Source organism: Struthio camelus, chromosome 1 (genome assembly GCF_040807025.1).
Source record: "Struthio camelus isolate bStrCam1 chromosome 1, bStrCam1.hap1, whole genome shotgun sequence".
In the NCBI taxonomy this organism is placed as follows: Eukaryota; Metazoa; Chordata; class Aves; order Struthioniformes; family Struthionidae; genus Struthio; species Struthio camelus.
Window position 1 is genome coordinate 34,648,288 of NC_090942.1, and position 18,818 is coordinate 34,667,105.

Here is an 18,818-nt window from a genome sequence, read left to right on the forward strand (position 1 = left end):
ATGGAGCTGTACCTTTAAAAAGCTAATATAGAAACATTTGAGATTAAAAATACTGAGCTGTAAGGTATAAGTGTTTATTTGTTTGTTTTTATGTGGGAATTGGCAGAAATTGCAGTTTGTCTGGGTCTAACAGTCCTTTTTGATTGGAACTGTCATTGCTAGTCAAGTCTGACGTAATAAAAGTGACTTATTAAAAGGTGATAGTGATTTGATTTTTTAATGTGCAGGTATCTTCTAAGCTCCTGGAATTCTTGGTGTGTATAACATTGTGCGTTTGTATCTTTATGTACAGGCACAGAACAGTTCTGAAGTATCTGAGGATGGATAAAGACTTCCGCTACTACTTCCAGCACCCATGGTCTCGCTTAGTTGTGGCTTACTTAGTGATCTTCTTTAACTTCTTAATATTTGCTGAAGATCCAGTATCTCACAGTCAGACAGAAGCCAATGTTATTGTTGTTGGTAATTGTTTCTCATTTGTAACAAATAAATACCCTGAAGGAGGAGGCTGGAGATTTCTGAAGGTGCTTCTATGGTTGCTTGCCATTCTCACAGGACTGATAGCTGGGAAATTTCTGTTCCATCAGCGTCTATTCGGTAAGTTATATGATGCACCTGCGGACAGCTTGGTAATGTCTTTTTGAATTCTGCATTAAAGTTTCTGCTCATTGCAATTTTTTAAACTTTACCGTAAATCAATTGAAATGTTTAGACCTATATAGAGGGAGATACATCAAAGCTTGCATCATTGTGGAAATGAATGCCATGTCTACTTGTGTAAGCGCAACTAACAATGATTTGAGTCAAAAAAGGCTAAAAATAACAAAAGTTGGGTTTGAAATAATTGCAAAGTCAGTGAATTTCAATATTATAGAAATACTATTTCGCGTCTTCAAAGGGCAGGAAAGGCCAGTGATACTAAATGTCTTCTCAAAAGTCCCATAAATGGAAGCAAAGGCACTAAGTGTGGAAGGTGTGGGGAAAAAAAAAATTAGTTTTAAACTTTTTTCATTTTTGTTGACGAGCGCTAGGAGATACAGAATTGCTTTGTTTTCCTTGATCTTGTCTTTTTATTTAGAGCTTTTATGCCCAAACAGGGACAGCTTATGCTATGACAGTAAGGTTACCACCATGAGCTATCCACCTCTTTCATTTACTACATGAAGGGATAAGCTCCTGGTGAAGAAGCTACTGAGCTACCACGGTTTGCAATTATTGGAAATGCTAGTTGTTTCTCTCACTGCCAGGATATCCAAGCATTAATACTACGGTTGCTTGTACTTGACTGTTACAACTAATGCAGACTGGTGGTGTTGCAACAGAGCACTGTCGTTGCTCAGTGAATGCATTATATGAGTAAATGGATGATTCCTGTTTCTAATGCAGCCTGCTAAATCCTTGGTACTGTTTTAATGAGCATTCATTTTTAGAAAAATAAAAGTTATCCATTGTGTTCCTAATACGATATTTCAAGTACGTATAAACCTATTGGCTGTACAGGTTCCCAACCACAGTAAACTTTGTGGTATGGCTGGTGGGGTCTGCACATTGGCAGCTCCTGTAGGTAGTAGAGTTGTGATAAGGAACTCGCATATGAAAACAGAAATACTATAGAAGGAGTTTCTCTCTGTCTCCTATTGCAAGAACAAGTCAATGAAATGGAAAGGTTAGGAAAAGGGAAAAATGTCAAAAACAAATACTTTTATACCCAAGATGTAACTAAACTGGGGACCTTGTTGCCTGTGGAATCGCTGAAAGGAGTGGAATGACCCTGGAATGAGTACTGAGTCTGAAACTTAAGGTGAAAAGGATTGTAAATATGCAAATATATAAAAAAAAATCCACCATTGCCCTAACTGAGTCATAGCTTTAGAAGGTGTGGTAAATGTCGCATCCTAGGGTTCAAGGATGTCTCTTAAGTTTTAGATATAAGTAAAAAACGTGGAAAAGATTACCTCACTCTTCCGAGGTGCAAGGTTTGCACCATTCTTTGAAGCATCTGGCTCCACCTGTGTCAAAGACAACGCTGCTGGTCTGCATGGACTAGTGCTATGTTCTTAAACTGGTAGAGCTGCAGGATAGAGCGTTACTGGAACATCTCTGAGCAGAGGAGTGATTGGCCATTTCCTTTGTTTGCCTCATTCTGTTAAGATAGAGAGAAAACCAGTATCAAGTGTTTCAGTAAATCAAATGTAAAGCTATTGTGTCTAGGAACAAAGAAGATAAGCCGTATTAAGAGACTTCTCTTAATACAAGCTTCTCTTGAAGCACTGATTCTGCAAAAAATAGTTGAGCACCTTAGTGGCCATTCAATGGAACAGGATCTTTACAATCAATGCTGTGGCTAATTCTGTCCTTGGGGGACAAACATCAATGTTTCTGAAATGAAGAGGACATTTTACTGTAATTCCTGGGCCCTGGAACAACCGCTCTTGGAATAATGTTTTCAATTCTGGTTTCCACAATTGAGGAAAGATTCTGCTAAATTGGAGAGGACCAGGGAAAAGTAATAAAAGTGATCTTAAAATTGGGAAATAAGACCTATAGTGAGAGGATTGACAGGCTCAAAGAAGAGATTAGAGGGCCTCTTGCTCACATTTAATTTAGAGGAAGGAATCTTCAGCAAGCGTATTGCACAGTTGAATGGCTGGAAGTTGCTAGCAGCCGGACTGTGCACTTTTTTTTACTGAAAGGCTAGATAATCACTGGAACTGGTTGTCACAGGATGGATTTTAAGGTGATTCAAATCAGCATTACTGCCAAAGGAAGTTCCGTCCCACATTAATTGTCTGCTGTTTATTCCTGCTTTTGTAGAGTTGCTTTGTGAAACAGGTTAGGGAATTTATCAGGGTTAACAGTATCTGTCTTATATTTCTGTGAGGATCATGCCTCTGTTTATGCAGATGTTTGTGACAGCACAAAGGAGGGATCAAATGTTGGGAGGAAGCTAGCAGGCAAGAGATCCCTACTTTTCCTACCTCTGACAGCAGTGCTGGTTTAGGAATATTTACAACGAGGGTCTGAGTTAGCAATCGGATGTAGATAAAATCTAGTCTGTGGGTAGTTGCTACAAGTTTAGTTTCGTGGCAGGTGAAGGCAGTGTGAGTCCGCCCCAGTCCTACTCTCCTAACCTCAGCCATGTGGGTGTGGTGCCTCCCTGGAGCCAGTGCTGATGTTAACGTGATTGAGCAATGAGCCAGCTCAGGGAGCCGGTCCCATGCAAAACGAATTGCTTCTGCTGTCATCTACCCATGTGGTCACTTGAGCGTGAGCGCTGATGGCGGTGGCCAGGGACTGTGCGGCTACGACACTGGCTGTAACCGAGCTAGTGTGGACAGCGATAGCGTGGAGGGCATGATGGTGTGGCCTTCAGAGCAGGCTTGCAGGTTGAGCATGTCCCTAGGTCTCTGTTTGTGCAGCTCATGCTGAAATCTTTCCTGCTCGTTATTTGCCATTATTTTTATGTCTTGCTTTACCTACATTAGCATGGTTATGATTATTTGTTAAAGAAATTTCCTTTTGTTGTGTTATACCTACTGTGAGTAGAGAATGATCTACTGCCTAGATATGTCTCCTTTTATTGAGATCCTGCAGTATACTTTCTGGATCGTCTAACATCGAGCACTTTATAAATCATCCTTTTATTGTTTTTAATTTCTCTAGTCTGTGTTTTTAAGTAGCTGCTTCTTCTGCCATCTTTTCTATTTAATCTTTTTTTTTTTTTTTAAAGAAAGAGTGTTTGGAACCATTTTCTTTTTTTTTTCCTCCTTGTTTGTTTACTTCTGTTTCTCTGCTAGATTCTGTTTGTGGAGGGGATTGTGACTGGTTGTTCGTAGGGGCCTGTGCATGACTTCCTGCAGTCAAGAAACAAAATAACCCCAATCTGACTCCCCGTGTCAGATCTTGGCTCAGAGGGTATGCTGCAAATTGAAATTGAGAAGGATTAGTCTGCACATCTCACTTTAGACGAAGAGGAGTGAAAGGGATTTTCTTTCTCTCTGCCCTTCCTGCTCTTTCTTCCCTCATCTTATGTATTTCTTTTTGCTGAGCTGGCATGTGAGCTAGAAAAGTAGTGTAGCTAGAACTACATTGTAATATAGTTTACCATCTGTGACAGACAATGTCTGACAGTCATGACTGGCATGAGCTATAAAAATAATAGAATTAAGTGTAAGCGTGTTATGTTTCTAAAAGCAGGAGGAGAGAAGGCCTCTAAGCATTATTTAGGCTTCATCTCTCTCTGAGTTTATAGAGAGATAAGAAAGTAGGTAAACTATATTGTTGAAAACAAGGACTCTTGAGTCTCGAGGACATGGTGAAATGTTTTCAGTTGCTAATATTCATTGCAACCTTTGAACGGTAAGCTCTTCAGGGACTTCTTTGAGACACTGCTAACAGCTTCAAAGAAGATTAGAAAACAAATACATTTCTTGCTATTCAGTCAAGAAATAACATTACATTTGCTAAACATCTCCAGTGATAAATATTTCCAGTGAAAACAGTGTATATTCTTCATACCGTTACAGCATATGGCCAGAACAAATGGAGTTTTAAAATTGCCTTTTGGCTGTTATCCACTATATTCTTTTGATTCATCACTGAGCATATTTTGTATTTAGTTAGCTACTGTGTTCTGCCATGCTTTTTATTTTGCACTGGAAAATGAAAGGTCATAGATGAATACTGGAAGTCTGGGAAAATAAAAGATAAGTACCCCTGTCATTTTTTTGTTCCGTGTAAGAGTGTTTTTGAGGCAGGGGAAAACTGTATCTTCTTAGATACAGGAGACTGTTTCTCAGTTAGAGATTTCTTGATTTTGTTTTCTGCTTTTTTAAAAGCAGAAACAGCTTACAAGCAGGACCCTATTAGGTGACACTGTGCATTCAAAAAGGCATTCAAATCTTAAATAGTGGCTTAAAAGAAATTTCCGAATAATTTTTTTCATATTTCTCTGGGGCACTTTCTGCAAAAGTAGCGTAGGTTTGAATTTATACAAAGTGTATGTTTTAATCGGAACCTTCTCGGCTAAGGTATGTTTGCAGCTCTGTACTCCAGCCTCAGGCCCAAATGCTGAGTGCAGTGGGAATCTTTTGGCCCAAAATTCAGGCTATGCATTTTGCATCTATTTATATAAGTCTGATCTGTCATATTAATTTAAAATTGCCTTTCATTTGAATAGTTTTTTAGCAGTCTGAAAGACAGTTGCTCTTCTTAAAATGGACGATATACATGGAAAAGGTAATATCTTAATTTTTGTTCAGTGCAGCATCTTTGTTTTGACTAATATCTAATAACCCTTAGTTTATGCTGCATATTAAGTACCTCAGTTTTTAAAAGTAACTAACTACACTGCAAAATGCACATGTATTTACCTGCACAATTTTTGGATTTTAAATGATTATAAAGACATATTAAAATCTGATTAAAAGTCTGTTTTTACAGAGATGAGATTTTATTCAATTACTGATGAGTGGGCATAGACTTGTAATTTGAAATTCCTTTCTAAATGACATGGATGGAAAGTGAGTGCTTAAAACGTCATAATAAATGGTGGGAAACTATATATATATAAAAATAGAGCCATGTTTTTTAAGACTGAGGAACCATCATAATACTGCAAGCAAATCAGAATAGTTGAATAAATGTTGAGGTTAATGAGTTGGTCTATTATAAATGCCCAGAGTATGCAATTTGTTTGGAATTAAATGATAACCTAAACTTCATAGACATAAGAGTGAATAAATAAAGCAGTCATTGTAGGAATTGCGGTGAGCTGTGGGCCCACATTGATGTGGCAGATTTTTAACGGGACAGTAGTGCCATGCTAGGAACCATTTTATGACAGTCAGTTTCGAACAAAACACCCACTGTGGACCTGTTGTCTCAAAACAGGTTTTTCTGGAAGGCTCTAAAAGATATTACAAGCCTATAAACAGACTCTTCAACATCTGCTTTTATGTCAAAAGTTAAAGTACACAACAACTTAAGCACTGAAGGTATGCAAATTCCAAAGGGAAATTAGATGGAATGGAATTTAGTCAGGATGATAATGTACTAAGTATGGGTAAAGTGCATCTGTTAGGCAGCTAACAGACATGGGGTAAATTCATAAAATAGTCCATGTAATACAAAACTTCTGAAGTATCGAGGGTCATAATAGTGTAAAACCTGGGCTGTGGTTTAACAGGATGAAGTGCTTGGTGGCAGTAATAGGCTGGGGTGTGGTTGCTAGTGTTGCTGTAGCCTATCTTTTTCTTAGTGGTGCTAGCATGTGGCGCACAGACCTAATGAAGGAGGCGGTCTGGTTTGCCAAAAAAAAAAAAAAACCCACACGGAAAAAAAGGAGGCGATAGGATTTTTGCATGGTTATTTTTCATCTAGGTTTGTTTCCCGTTCTGGTTTTTGATAGTAGTTATATGAACAGTTGTGCCACCATCTGTAGGAACAAGTGATGGGTGTATGGCAATACTTGCATCAAATTCTAACCTGACTGATAGAGTATATTCTTTTCCCTTGTCAGCTCTGTATCTTCTGTTACAATAAGACCTGTCACTAAATACCCAGCAACTTTGCTGAGGCTTTTTCACTTCCATTGATGACTTCAGTCTAATAGAAAGCAACTCATGGTAGTGAGTGGGTAAAAAAAATACTGTCTTCAAGAGCCTGTTCAGTATGAATTTCAGTAACAATGAGCAAGTTAATGCTGTTGAAGACATTCAAGGTCTGCAGTGGTTGCTTCAGTTCACCTCTTTTGTTTCCCATAGGGTGTTGAAGCAATACAATAAGATTATTTTGGTCCTACAAAATGTGTGCCAAGGGGCTAATCTAACCGTTAGCTAATAATAACGCCCAAATGACTGTGAGCAAGCATTTTCAAAAGCCAGAATCATCAAGAAACAAAAAAACAAGGAAGTTACAGCCAGCTACTGAATGAGTGCAGGCTCATCACATTCCAGCTCTGGTGCATAGCCAGTAATAAGATGTCAGTTTGAACTTCACATCATTCACCAGGGAGACCACAAATGACCTTTAAAATATAAATAAAAAGCATGTAAGTGACCCCCTGCTTTCTTCTTTAGTATTTTTAGAAGTGCAGCTTCTGCTTCTTCTCATGAAGCTTACTGCTTCTTCCTCGTAAGGCTCAGTGAGATTTCCATTGTCTGCACTCAGCTTTGGTTACAGAATCAATCTGGTATCAGGATACTTGGAGGTGGTAAGTTACAGAGTTTAACTGGAGAGATAAAGACAGTAGATACAAAAAATTACGCTCTTTTCAGTGGAAGCTTTATTTCCACTGAGACACATCTCCCGTTTCCCAAGCAGCAGCAAGAGACTGCAAGAAGAGCTACATGTGTCAGATTATCCATAATGGGAAGGCTCTGGAGAACAGTTAGCATCCAGTGACTGAAAACTAAAAATAATTTCATTACTACTTAATACCGATATGTCAGCTCTGTGTTTTGATCTCTTTGACATGACTTTCAGATTTTCCTTTCCATTCAAGACTGGAAGTGAGTTTGAAATGATGCCTACTGTTTGGCAAGAGTAACATGGAGCCTTTTCTTTGAAGAGAAAATAAAAAGTTCAGTGACTGGGTAATTAAAAATTGGCCTGGGGCAAAATGAGCACTGATGACAAGGGTAGGAACCCATATGTATTTGTAACTCAAAGGCTTACATCTCAGTTCTGTAGGAACAAGTATGCTTTTTTCTAGCAGGAGTGACCTGATGGATGTAGTGTGATTGTAACCTAGCGCAGGGGCAATGTTCTTCCATATAGCAGGGGGATGGAGGCAGGGTTCTAGTGGACGACCACCTCGCTGTGTGCCGCACAGAGGGACCTGAGGAGAGCCTGTTGTCCAAAGTCATGCTGTGCCCCTAAAGGTCCTGTTAGGCTGCCAGAGTGGCATGGAGATCCTTCATGTGCCTGACATTTTGTTTTCTGTGACCTTACTGGGACTCCAAATCAGTCAGTGCGACTGCATTGGTTTCTCAAATTATATACTGCATGTTTTTGAAAATGCAAAAGAATGCCGTTCTGGACTTTGGAAAACTCCAAATACGTTCTCATGATTTAAGAACTATTTAGCAAATATTAAGTGTGGTTTATGTATTTCTTCAAGATATTTTTCATATGGCAAAATAGGAAAAATTGTAAATGTACTTACTAACCAAAGTGACATTTGAAGAGGGGGGGATCAGTATTTGCCTGTACACGACAGGAAGGGAAGTTACACCATGCTTCCAGAGGGGATTACTGAGACAGGCAAGGGACATAACTCATTTCTGAGGTTGGAACAAAGTTTTCTACTTTCTTATTTCTCTCTTTTTCTTCAGAAGGGGCAATGCCCCATTCCGCACTGCATAGCCCCTGGCAGGGGGCAGAAACAGCAGAGACGTTTCTGCTTTAAGAATTCAGACTGGTGGCTCCAGGTAGCAAAAGATTTTCCGTGGGGCAGACTTGAAAGCAGCAGAGCCACAGGGCAAGGTGAACTGAGACCTGAGGCATTAAGCATTAAATAAATCATTGTAAGAAACAGTTATGCCATGAAGCTTTTACAAACAAAGGATTTTTAATCTAGATTTTTTTTCTAAGCTTGATTCAGATAGAGCACTATGCTTTCCTTTGTTTTCTGGGTAAGGTGAGGTGTTCTTATGCATCTATCATGTTTTACTCCAGAGACAGCTCCATTTTAGTAATAAGCTGAGTGAATTCCACTATATATCAGGCAGCTACCTTTCGGGAGCGCTCTGACACTTAATCCACAAATAGCCCTTATTTATTATCGTCAGAACAGTAGGATGTTATGGTTCCTGGGTGCCATTATGACGGCTTAGTTAGAACTGACTTTTGCTTTGCAAAGTCGCTGGCAGTTGTGCCAGAGCCCAGTCTTGAGTAGCGCAACATAGAAGCAGATGACTACATAGGTGTTTGAGAGCAAGACTCTTCTTTTGAAATTTCCATGTGAAAATGCTGATGATAATTTAATGATGGTTATGATGGTAGTTTAATGATGACAATGGCAATTAGAAAAACTGGTGGTTTTCTACTTGATATTAAATATCCAAAAACATTTAAAATGTGAAAAGTGAGAAGTCCCTTATGCTCAGCAAAGCAGAAGCTTAAGACATCTGAGACTGTATATCCAAACAAGAGGTAGAAAAATCATTTGTTAAGACATCAGTTAAATATCTCAAACTACAGCCACGATTTCAAACTAATTTAGAGACTTTCAAAGACTTTAGAGCATTACAGACTTCGTGTTAAGCTAGTGAGGCTCCTAGCTCGATAGTCTGTCTGACAGTGGCCCAGCATGGATACTGAGGTAAGGGTGTAAGAATAGGGAAGACTGTAATGATACCTCCCAGAAAGTTTCCCAGCCTCCAGCAATTTGTTCATGGTTTAAACAAAAACGTATCTGTTTTTAGATATCTTTGACAGCCATTCTGAAGACAAATAATAAAGTTAACAGTAGTCTTCATTCTTGTCTATCTGTTACTAAGAAGCAGCTCCTTCACGATTTTTCTCATGTTCTTACAAACGCCAGTGTTTATCAAATCCTTCTTCCTCCTACTTCTGTTAAAATACTGGGAAACTGGTTGGTTTTAGCCACCTCGCTGGAGGTCAGGAAAACTGAAATATTTCAGAACAAATGGTCAGTTAGTTAAAAAGAGGCAGATTCTTCCACTGAGGTCTTCCTCTCTTTTAAATTGTCTTGAATTCATCTTTCATCTGCAGCACTGGGGTATGATCTTTCAAAGTGGACAGCTGCTTAAGGTTTTGTAGGTTCACTTATGCACGTGCTAAATAGTGTTTTCTGTTTCTGGAACACTGATAAAATGTGCATCTACCAAGAAACACACTTTTATTTATACTAAAGCAAAGAAGAAACTAAACCTGTACAAGAGCCACTGAGAGTCAAACATACTAAACAAAGAATGAAAATGAGATATTGTGGCAGAGCGGTTGTGAAGAGAGAAGGCAGGGTTGCAAAAAATATTTCTGGAGAGTCACAGCAGCAACGACATTTAACTTTAGTTTACTTGAGAGAAAGGAAACAAGGCCTAAAATTTGAGACATCCCAGCTTTAACTGACAATGAAACACAAAGCTCTGTTACTGTTTTGTGGCAATGTAGGTTCATAGGTTGTGACAAAGAATATTGATCTTAATTCACTCCTGACAGTGTAATATGTTAGAATTTCATGAATTATAGAAAGTGAAGAAGAAATTAATCTGTAATATTTTATGTGGAACTTCTATGGAGTTCCTGATCCGGAGAATTTGCAGCTTAGTACAGCATTAGGTTTGTAATCACTTTCATATAGCAAATGAAAATGTAAAATCTCTTTGAATGGTTTTCCTCATACCTTCCACTCTGCCTGATGTGCTTCTTCCTGATATATACCAGCTCAGATGATTACTTTGAAATGGTTTGGGGCCATGCTTGTATCCTGTGCACCTCCTGTCTGTGGCCAAAGATGAAACAGTTTTTATCTAAATTAGAGGTCACTTCTGTAGGACCTTTGTAAATTCAGAGAGTAAAAGAGGAATACTGCTTTCCTGAGGATGCGTACAGATTTCCATCTCTTACGTTTCTCAATATAGTATTTGCTTTGATTGCTTGCTTTGCATGTAGCATATATCAAATGTACTTAAAATTCAGTTTTACCACAGATACCACTACTTAGAATGGACCTTGTTCTTCAGCTGGCATTGTGGATTTCCACTCTGTCAACTTCTGTATAGTAAATACTCCTTTTTTGGACACCATTGCATAGCATTCTCACATAATATCTTTTGAAATATGTTTTGTGAAACAGTGAAAACTCATTCCGTTTCACTGTTTTCAAGTGTGCCGTCACTGGACAGATCTGTTGAAATAACTAATATTTTAGCATCCTCCATCCCGTGGCATAAGGGTGAGTTGTTCTGAGGAAACTGGAAACCTGGGACAAAGTTAATGGAGTTGGATTTTGTTATACTGCTTCTGTGACAATGGGAAAAATACTCTGCAAAATAGTGAAAGTGCCATGCGGTCACTTGTTAGAAGTATGACTGGCTAACCCTAGCATTGTTTTGAATCTAATATAATAATAATCATCTTTCCTGCAGTAAGGTCTGTGCAGCACACAGCATCTAACATGGACATAGGATTTGATTAACTGATTATATTCCTTTTGACGTTTATTCCACTGTCTGTCTGGGCAAATATTCAGATGCTAGATGAGATATATATAGCTCATGAAAAACATAATTTTTGCTAAGTCTGGAAGACTCTCTGGAAGTGCTCAGGTTCAGATGTGCTCCCCAGTATTTTATTGTAGGCTAGAGAGTCTTCTTGATTATCACTGGAGTATATATCTTCCTCTTGATCTCATAATATGTGTTCTACACTTGTCTTGTGCAATTGGAATACTTTGTAACCCTCTGGGGTACCTGTTCGTGATCAAAGATGTTTATTCAGAGTCCAAAATAGACAACATAATTCCAGATATGTATTAGAAATTAGAAATAAAACCCATGCTTAATTGTACATCCCGAGATTAAATCAGAAAGGTGTCTCTGGTCTGTCTATCTCTGGTGCTATTTTTCTGCATTTTTTATGCCTGAAGTTAGAATCCAGTAAAGAGAAGGTCCTGCAGGGGAGCACGTCCACTCCCATAGCTGCTCTCTAGACAGAGGTTTTTTTTCCCCGTGGAAGTAGTTTACTTCTTGATCAGGAGAGATTCTAGCTCCTACTCTTAATTAAAGTGAGCGTTGTTCTACTACCTTTTAAACACAGATGTCGCTTTATAAGAACGTGTGCCATCTTCGGTGTTTGACTGACCAATTAACTACTTTTTGCCTCCGGGCAGTGTAAATCTCTTTTCTCTCTTGTTCTCTGTCCTTTGATGGCTCCGTGTGCATCTCTCATTGTGAACCTTACGTTCCCCACCAAGTCTCAGAGATGGGGTAGCTTGCCTTAATCACATAACAAAATCTAGGGCGAAGCTTGTGGTCAATTCCAAATCTTCTGAGTTCCGGTCCGGTGGTTGCGGGGTCTCTTTTCGGCTTCGTATGGTTGATAGAAGGGACGTTTCTCATTCAGATAATGCTAAAGGTTCATTATGCATAGTTGGTGTCATTTAAACGTATTAAACAAATCACTTTAAATCTCTTTTCTGTTGTCTGTTTGAAATACAGCTTTTCCATAGATTCCTCTGAGGTTATATGTTAACACGACAGTTAGGTTTGTGATTTACTGCACTACAGTACCGCATTTTGGACAGTTTACCACAATGTCCATTTATAAATCTACAGATGCTCCTTTATGGGTGGGAGCAAAAGCTGTTTTATTTCTTGATTCAAAAAAGCTTTATAAATGTTTGTTTAAAAGGGCTGCATGGTAGAAATAGTGTAAGCAAATCTATTTATTGTTTTAAAACTAGTAGTTCAGCACTGTTTCAAGAGAAAAGAACAAGCAGTGTGGAAAAAGTTTTGAAATAAATATTTTGACAAGTCATTCCAGGGTGACACTGAAGTACTGTTGAGAGGCAGTGATTACAGCACTGACCTGCAGAGTTCAGCATCAGCATTATATGAGATGCAGATGCTGTTGTGTTTCTTTTACCTATTGTGAAATTTTAATTCCAATAAATTCAAAGAAGAATAATGCAGTTTCTATTCAGTACTGCAAGCAAGACAATAAGGACTCACAGATTGGAGCTCTAAAATGAAAAAAGGAAGAGGATCATGAAATAGCTTGGAAACAGAGAAAATAAGATTGTGGTAAATACTTTAGCAGTGAAGAAAAAGCAGGTTTCTTAGAAATGCTAAAACTTCTTAAAGGATAAGAACTGCAAGAATGCAGTTCATATTTATGTGCCCTCTAAACAACTTTTCTTTAATTAGGCAATGAGGACATCTGAAGAGTTTTTTTTTTGCGTAATCATTTTATAACCTGGGATGCAGTCACATACAGTTAAAAAATCTGCACCTCAGGAACAAACACGTTAGCATTTGCTATTGCTAACGCAGGTTTTTCAGTTGCTTCTCTTCGAAAAATTGTTCTAAAACATCATAGGAAATCAATAGCTATGTTTTACTGTTTTCCCTTTAACTGCATCAGCACAATTGTTTAAGCCTGATGTAATAAATCAGTAAGGGTAAAGTTTATAATTAAAATTACATTTTAAATCTATATAATGCAAATTGACAGATACAAATCAATTCAGAATTAAGCCTGCCTGCACAATGTAATTCTGGCATAGCTTTTTAAGTCTTTCCATATTATCTGTATTTTACAATTTTTTTTTTACACGAGCAGATCTAGGTATTACATCTAGGTAGCAGTAATGACATTAATGGAAAGCAAAGAGGTATGTTTGATGTGGAATCTCTTCATATTTTGTGGCATATCATTTTTAACAGACCTTTATGAATTCACCTGCAGTGTTCTCTAAAGCAAGTGGCCCTGACCGTTATCACACTGCTATAGATCGCACAAACCATTTGGGTAATCTGTTAAGGAAAAAAAACAGTCCTTTCCTTGCTGTACCAGAAGTCCATCTTCCTGTTCTTATCTTCCTGTTAACAGAAGAATGTGCGTTCTTATCAGTGTTCATATGTCTATTACTTTTTCCTTTGGAAAATAACAACTGTTTTTAAAGATTCTGTGGAATTTTAGACTAACTCAGCAGGGCTGTACGTTTCGCCTGCATCCACTCACCTGTGGTTTCTGATTCACAGCAGACCCTTGAAACCATCAAATTAAGAGAGGCTGCACAAGAAACCTGCTGAAAAGACTTCTGGCTGCTAATGTCTGTCTTCTGACTCACATTAGCTGGACTAGTAAGGAACGGGAGCGCATAGGCTCCCATTGCCCTAGGACATGATGTACTTAGCGAGGACCTCATTTTTCCAGCTAGGTAAGTATCTGAGACCCCACATTTTGTGACATCAGGCTGCATTTTACCTTAGTCTGCAGAAGCTGAGAGCTACAGTTCTCAGTGTTTCATCTTTCCCAGCTGGAAGAAGCCCCCTGCCAAATTGTGAGAAGAGGAAGGACTGAGTTGATAGGTGGTAGGTTAGGAAAACGCCCTAAAGGAAAGTTGATTTGAGAGTGGGGCCTCCATAACTACCTGAATGCAAGTCAGCATGGTGCCTTCTCCTCCTCCTCATGACCCTAGGCTGCAGACGTGGCTGGTCATCGTCCACCTGTGCCTGGCACTGGCGTCACAGCATGAGGAAGATGTTGGGAGTGGGCAGGAACGGGGAGGGGGGTGAAAGCCTAGCTGCAGGGAGTGGAAGAGCTTAGCTCGTTTCTTAATACGTGTCAAAATGTGAGGTCATTTGTCTGAGATGAAAGTATTACACAGCCAAATGCAGAAGAGCAGATGCGTAAGGATGGCTTTCTTTGCAAAGCAGCTTTGAGACATCTCTAGCTCAATTTACCTCTTCAACTCGCAGTTTTTTTTAACTATTTGACTTCTGCTTATAAAGCAAACCTGAGTTTCACAGTAATGAAGTTGTTTCATTGAACACAGCTGATCACATATACAAACAGTCCAATCTTTCAGGCCGTGGTCTATTTTTTTATTTGTCTAGAATATTATAAAGATGTCCATCACTGTAATAGCTCAGAAACTAGGTATGGTACATGAAAGCTACTTATACCTTGCAGTTGGTTTTTGTAGGCTAATAAATTAGTGCAATATTAAATAGTGTGTTCGAATCACTGGAACAGCTGGGCATTTAATTGGATACCATGTCCTCAGATTTAATGCAAACAACGACCTGTAAGAAACCAGTATTGTAACATACGTGCCATAATAGACAATGTTGACTTTGGCTCTTAGCATTTTAGTTTATTGTGTGCTTACTGTAGCAACATGGAATAATCTTACTTAATTTTATTTGTGTATGTCAAGCTAGATGGGGAATATTATAATAAAACATTTTAGGAGCTTGTATTTCCAAATAAAGATATGACCAAGTAAACAAGAACAGATGTCTTGTGCCTTTTAAATCTTATTTTGTAGAAAAGCTTTGATTTCAATCAGGACAACATTAGCATTAGTTCAGCCTGGTTGAATAAAAATACTTTCAGGAGTGTGTTTAGTTGATTATGGTATCACTTACGAACAGGTGAATGAATATCTAAAATCCTTGTCAGCTACTAGGGAATATTCACAATTGGATATCATGAGGGAGTGTGACCAGTTGAAGATAAGAAAAGGAAAGATTTTTCAGAATAATTTTGTATCCTAAAGATAATCTTTAAAGATTAAATTGTCCCTTTAGACTCAACCCAGCACAAGGCGTGTTGTGTAAGATGCCCAGACCAGGAGAACATAATGACATTTTTTCAGGAACACCTCTTTTTTTTTTTTTTTTTCCTTTTTTTTCCTCGTGTTCTTCATTACTTGGGGTTGGTTAGGGATAATCTTTTCAGAAGCATAAGGTGGTTTCTTTGCCATTCTTTCCACTTATTCTTGTGTCTGCAAGCATCTTGGACCTCTGTTATTGATGGCTTTTCTGATAGAAAAGTAATGAGCTTCAGAAGTTTGTGTGAACCATGTAGGGTTCCATCCAGCTACAGAAACAGACATGGAGACAAGGGTTTACTTTTATAATATACTTTTCCCCATATTCGTCTTTTTGCAGGATACAAAAAGGAGCAATGCAGACAGCCAGGTTTTAGTGGAATTCCAGAGTGCAAACATTTGCCCCTTCTTCTGCCAACAAACACTGAGCAGTGAATTGGGAAACTAGGACGCCTACCTTATTCAGTCCTACCTAAGTGAACTAGTGGACCTCCAGCTTGGTCCTGCTCTCCTCCAGCAAAATGTGTAGAGCAGAGCTACCATCCATGCTGCCTGTATGTCTTGCTCAGATCCGTGGGAGACAGGGACAATCAAAGGGTACACAGCAGGAATCAATACTGACTTGATCTATATTATTTCCCTGCTAATTTATCTTATGAGTTGGCTGAGATCTGGATTCTCCACTTGAAAAGCAGTTCCCTGCCTCTTTGCTTCCCTTGTCCTTCCTTGGTCATTGACTGTGGACACAGATCTATCCAAAGGGGCGGGAGAGGTGTTAGGAAGCACTAACCTCCCTCCAAACACTCCTTGGTACTCCCAGGCCTCTGATGGCAGTTGCTGGCACTGCTCCATGATGCTTGCCTTGAACAAGCTCATTATTTGCCCATGCAGCTCTTTCATGGGGTGATGCTGACAGAAAGTAAAAAGCAGCTCGTTTTGCATCTTTTACTCTTATACACTGAGTATCCTGCCAGTCACATGGAGAAAATAAAGGTCATTCTTGTTCAGTTAAATGGGTTTTATGTTCTCATTACCTGACCAGAATGAAACGACAGTGTTTTCTCCCTACCTTACATGAATTTTTTTTTTCTGAGTCAGACTGTCATATTGACTTTAAAGCATTTTCCTCACTGTTATCTTCTTTTTTTTTTTTTTTTTTTTAATATAGTGGAACACAGGCAGGTGAAACCTAGACATTGCTTAAGAACCTCTGCAATCTGTGTTAATGCTGCTTGCAAAAGGCATTGCCTGTAAGTTGTGGAAGGGCAATCTGTGAAGCTTTTTAATTACGTATTCATCTGGAGCTTGCTTTCAATCCAACCTTCATTGGAAATGTTTGATTTTATTCTCACCAGCTCTTGCGTACTTGTGACCACGGGCTGCATTCATAGGTATAATAAAAGCTGCAATTATAAGACAAAACAATTCCAATTTCTCCAAGAATCAGGAAGTGACTTCAATAATGGTTTTCACAATTTCTTCTGAATTAAGCGCTTCTTAGTCGTTAACAACAAAAAGAACTTCCTAATGCCACTCACTTAATATATGATAGTAACATTAACATCTGTAGAGTAAGATTTTATGGAGTGAGAATAAAATGATCTGTCTAAACAGAAAAAGAACAGTCTTGCTATTAAAAATCATTACAGAATTTGGAGGAGGTACTGATGTAAGTTCTTATTTTCCCTTCTAAAAATACTCACGTATTTAAAGTCCTGACAGAGGAAACCTGGGAATCTCTCCTTCCCAGTGGAGTTTAGTTATCTTTCCTAGCTCAAGACTGCTGTGAGTTTTTACATATATTTATGTGTCCAAAACAGCTAACTTTGATTTCACGTTGAATTTTTCCTAGCCTGAGCAAAGACAAACTAACTTCTTGAAAAGCAATACTATAGTAGAGAAGGGAGAAAGAAACAGTTTATCTGTAACTTTAAATATAAAGATTGAAAGAAATGGCAAGTGTTTGATGTTGGAGATGTCTTCTTGTTTAAAAACTTGGCAATGCAATCCAGTGGGAGCAATAAACTCATTTAGCCCAGATCCATGTGTTTCTTCACTCTGAGCTCTCTTTTACTCTTTTTTGGCTGAGGGTACCTTTATCAGTACATGGCATTGACATTGTTTCTCTGTCAGTGTGAGATGTAAGCGTATACTATTGTATATAATTGCCAATTTGGGACCATTCCTATGCTAACAAGTTCTCCTTTTTAAGGAACCCAATGCATTGTTAAAAAATCAGTCATGTTTGTCATAGGCAAGTCATGCATAAAACAAAGTAGAATATGTAGTTCAATATTTTAAAATAAGAGAAAATTCAGAATTATGAAGTCGTCAAAGGAAAAAGAGGACCACTTGCCATAAGAGGAGTACATAACTCCCTTGACCACGATACAGACAAGCAGTTTTGCTGTCGGATGCAGTACATCCTAACATAAGCATTTCAGATTATCAGGACCTGGTTCATTTGACGTCACAGTTAGAGACAACTAAAAATAATCTTCTAGATATTAGGTATGTATTTTTATTCAATGCAATTGAAACATGCAACAGAAGACATTTGATTTCAATATAGAACAGATTTATTTTTACATACACGTAAGGACAAAATCATATTAAAACTGTGAAAATTAAAAAATTATGGAAATTTACAAAGTATATTACAAATTACCTTGTCATTAGTAACTTCTGAAAATAAAGTGCTTACTGATATATGGGCTCTAATAATGAAAAACGTGCTGTGTGAGGCTTGGCAAGAAAGGAGGTCAGCAGGAACTTGAATATGAAACATAACTGTGTTGCCTATGTAATATATTGAGAGAAGGTATATTTGACAACACATGAAGGTAACTGTTCCTAGTGACTATACACTATGCTCTTTTAATTAGTAAAGTAGCACCTCCTCCAGGCTCAAGAGCAGTGCATCCCTCTGAGCAAGAAGTCCAGCAAAGTGGGCAGGAGATCTGCATGGATGAGCAAGGATGAGCAAGGAACTCCCGGCAAAACTCCAACAGAACAAGGAAGTCTACAGAATGTGGAAAAGGGGACAGGCCACTTGGGGGGAATACAGGGACGTTGTCAGAGTGTGCAGGGGTGCGACAAGGAAGGCTAAGGCCCATTTGGAATTGAATCTGGCAAGGCATAGCAAGGACAACCAGAAGGGCTTCTTCAAATACATCAATAGCAAAAGGAAGACTAGGGAGAACGTGGGCCCGCTGCTGAATGGGGTGGGTGCCCTGGCAACAAAGGATATAGAGGAGGCAGAGTTATTGAATGCCTTCTTTGCTTCAGTCTTCACTGCTAAGGCCAGCCCTCAGGAATTCCAGACCCTGGGGACAAGAGAGGAAGTCTGGGGAAAGGAAGACTCTCCCTTGGTCGAGGAGGATCGGGTTAGAGATCATTTGTGCAAACCTGACACCCACAAATCCATGGGCCTCGATGGGATGCACCCACGAGTGCTGAGGGAGCTGGTGGATGTTATCGCTAGGCCACTCTCCATCACCTTGGAAAGGTC

At 38.8% G+C, this 18,818-nt stretch overlaps 1 protein-coding gene across 4 annotated transcripts in view; it reads left to right on the forward strand.

Moving 5' to 3' along the window:
* TMEM117 (transmembrane protein 117) overlaps positions 1-18,818 on the forward strand; it is a 240,055-nt gene that overhangs the window by 18,766 nt on the left and 202,471 nt on the right. For all 4 annotated transcript variants that reach the window (XM_068933809.1, XM_068933817.1, XM_068933813.1 and 1 more), the window contains one exon: positions 293-597. In XM_068933809.1, the coding sequence (XP_068789910.1) occupies positions 293-597 (305 nt within the window). The remainder of the gene's footprint in view (positions 1-292; positions 598-18,818) is intronic.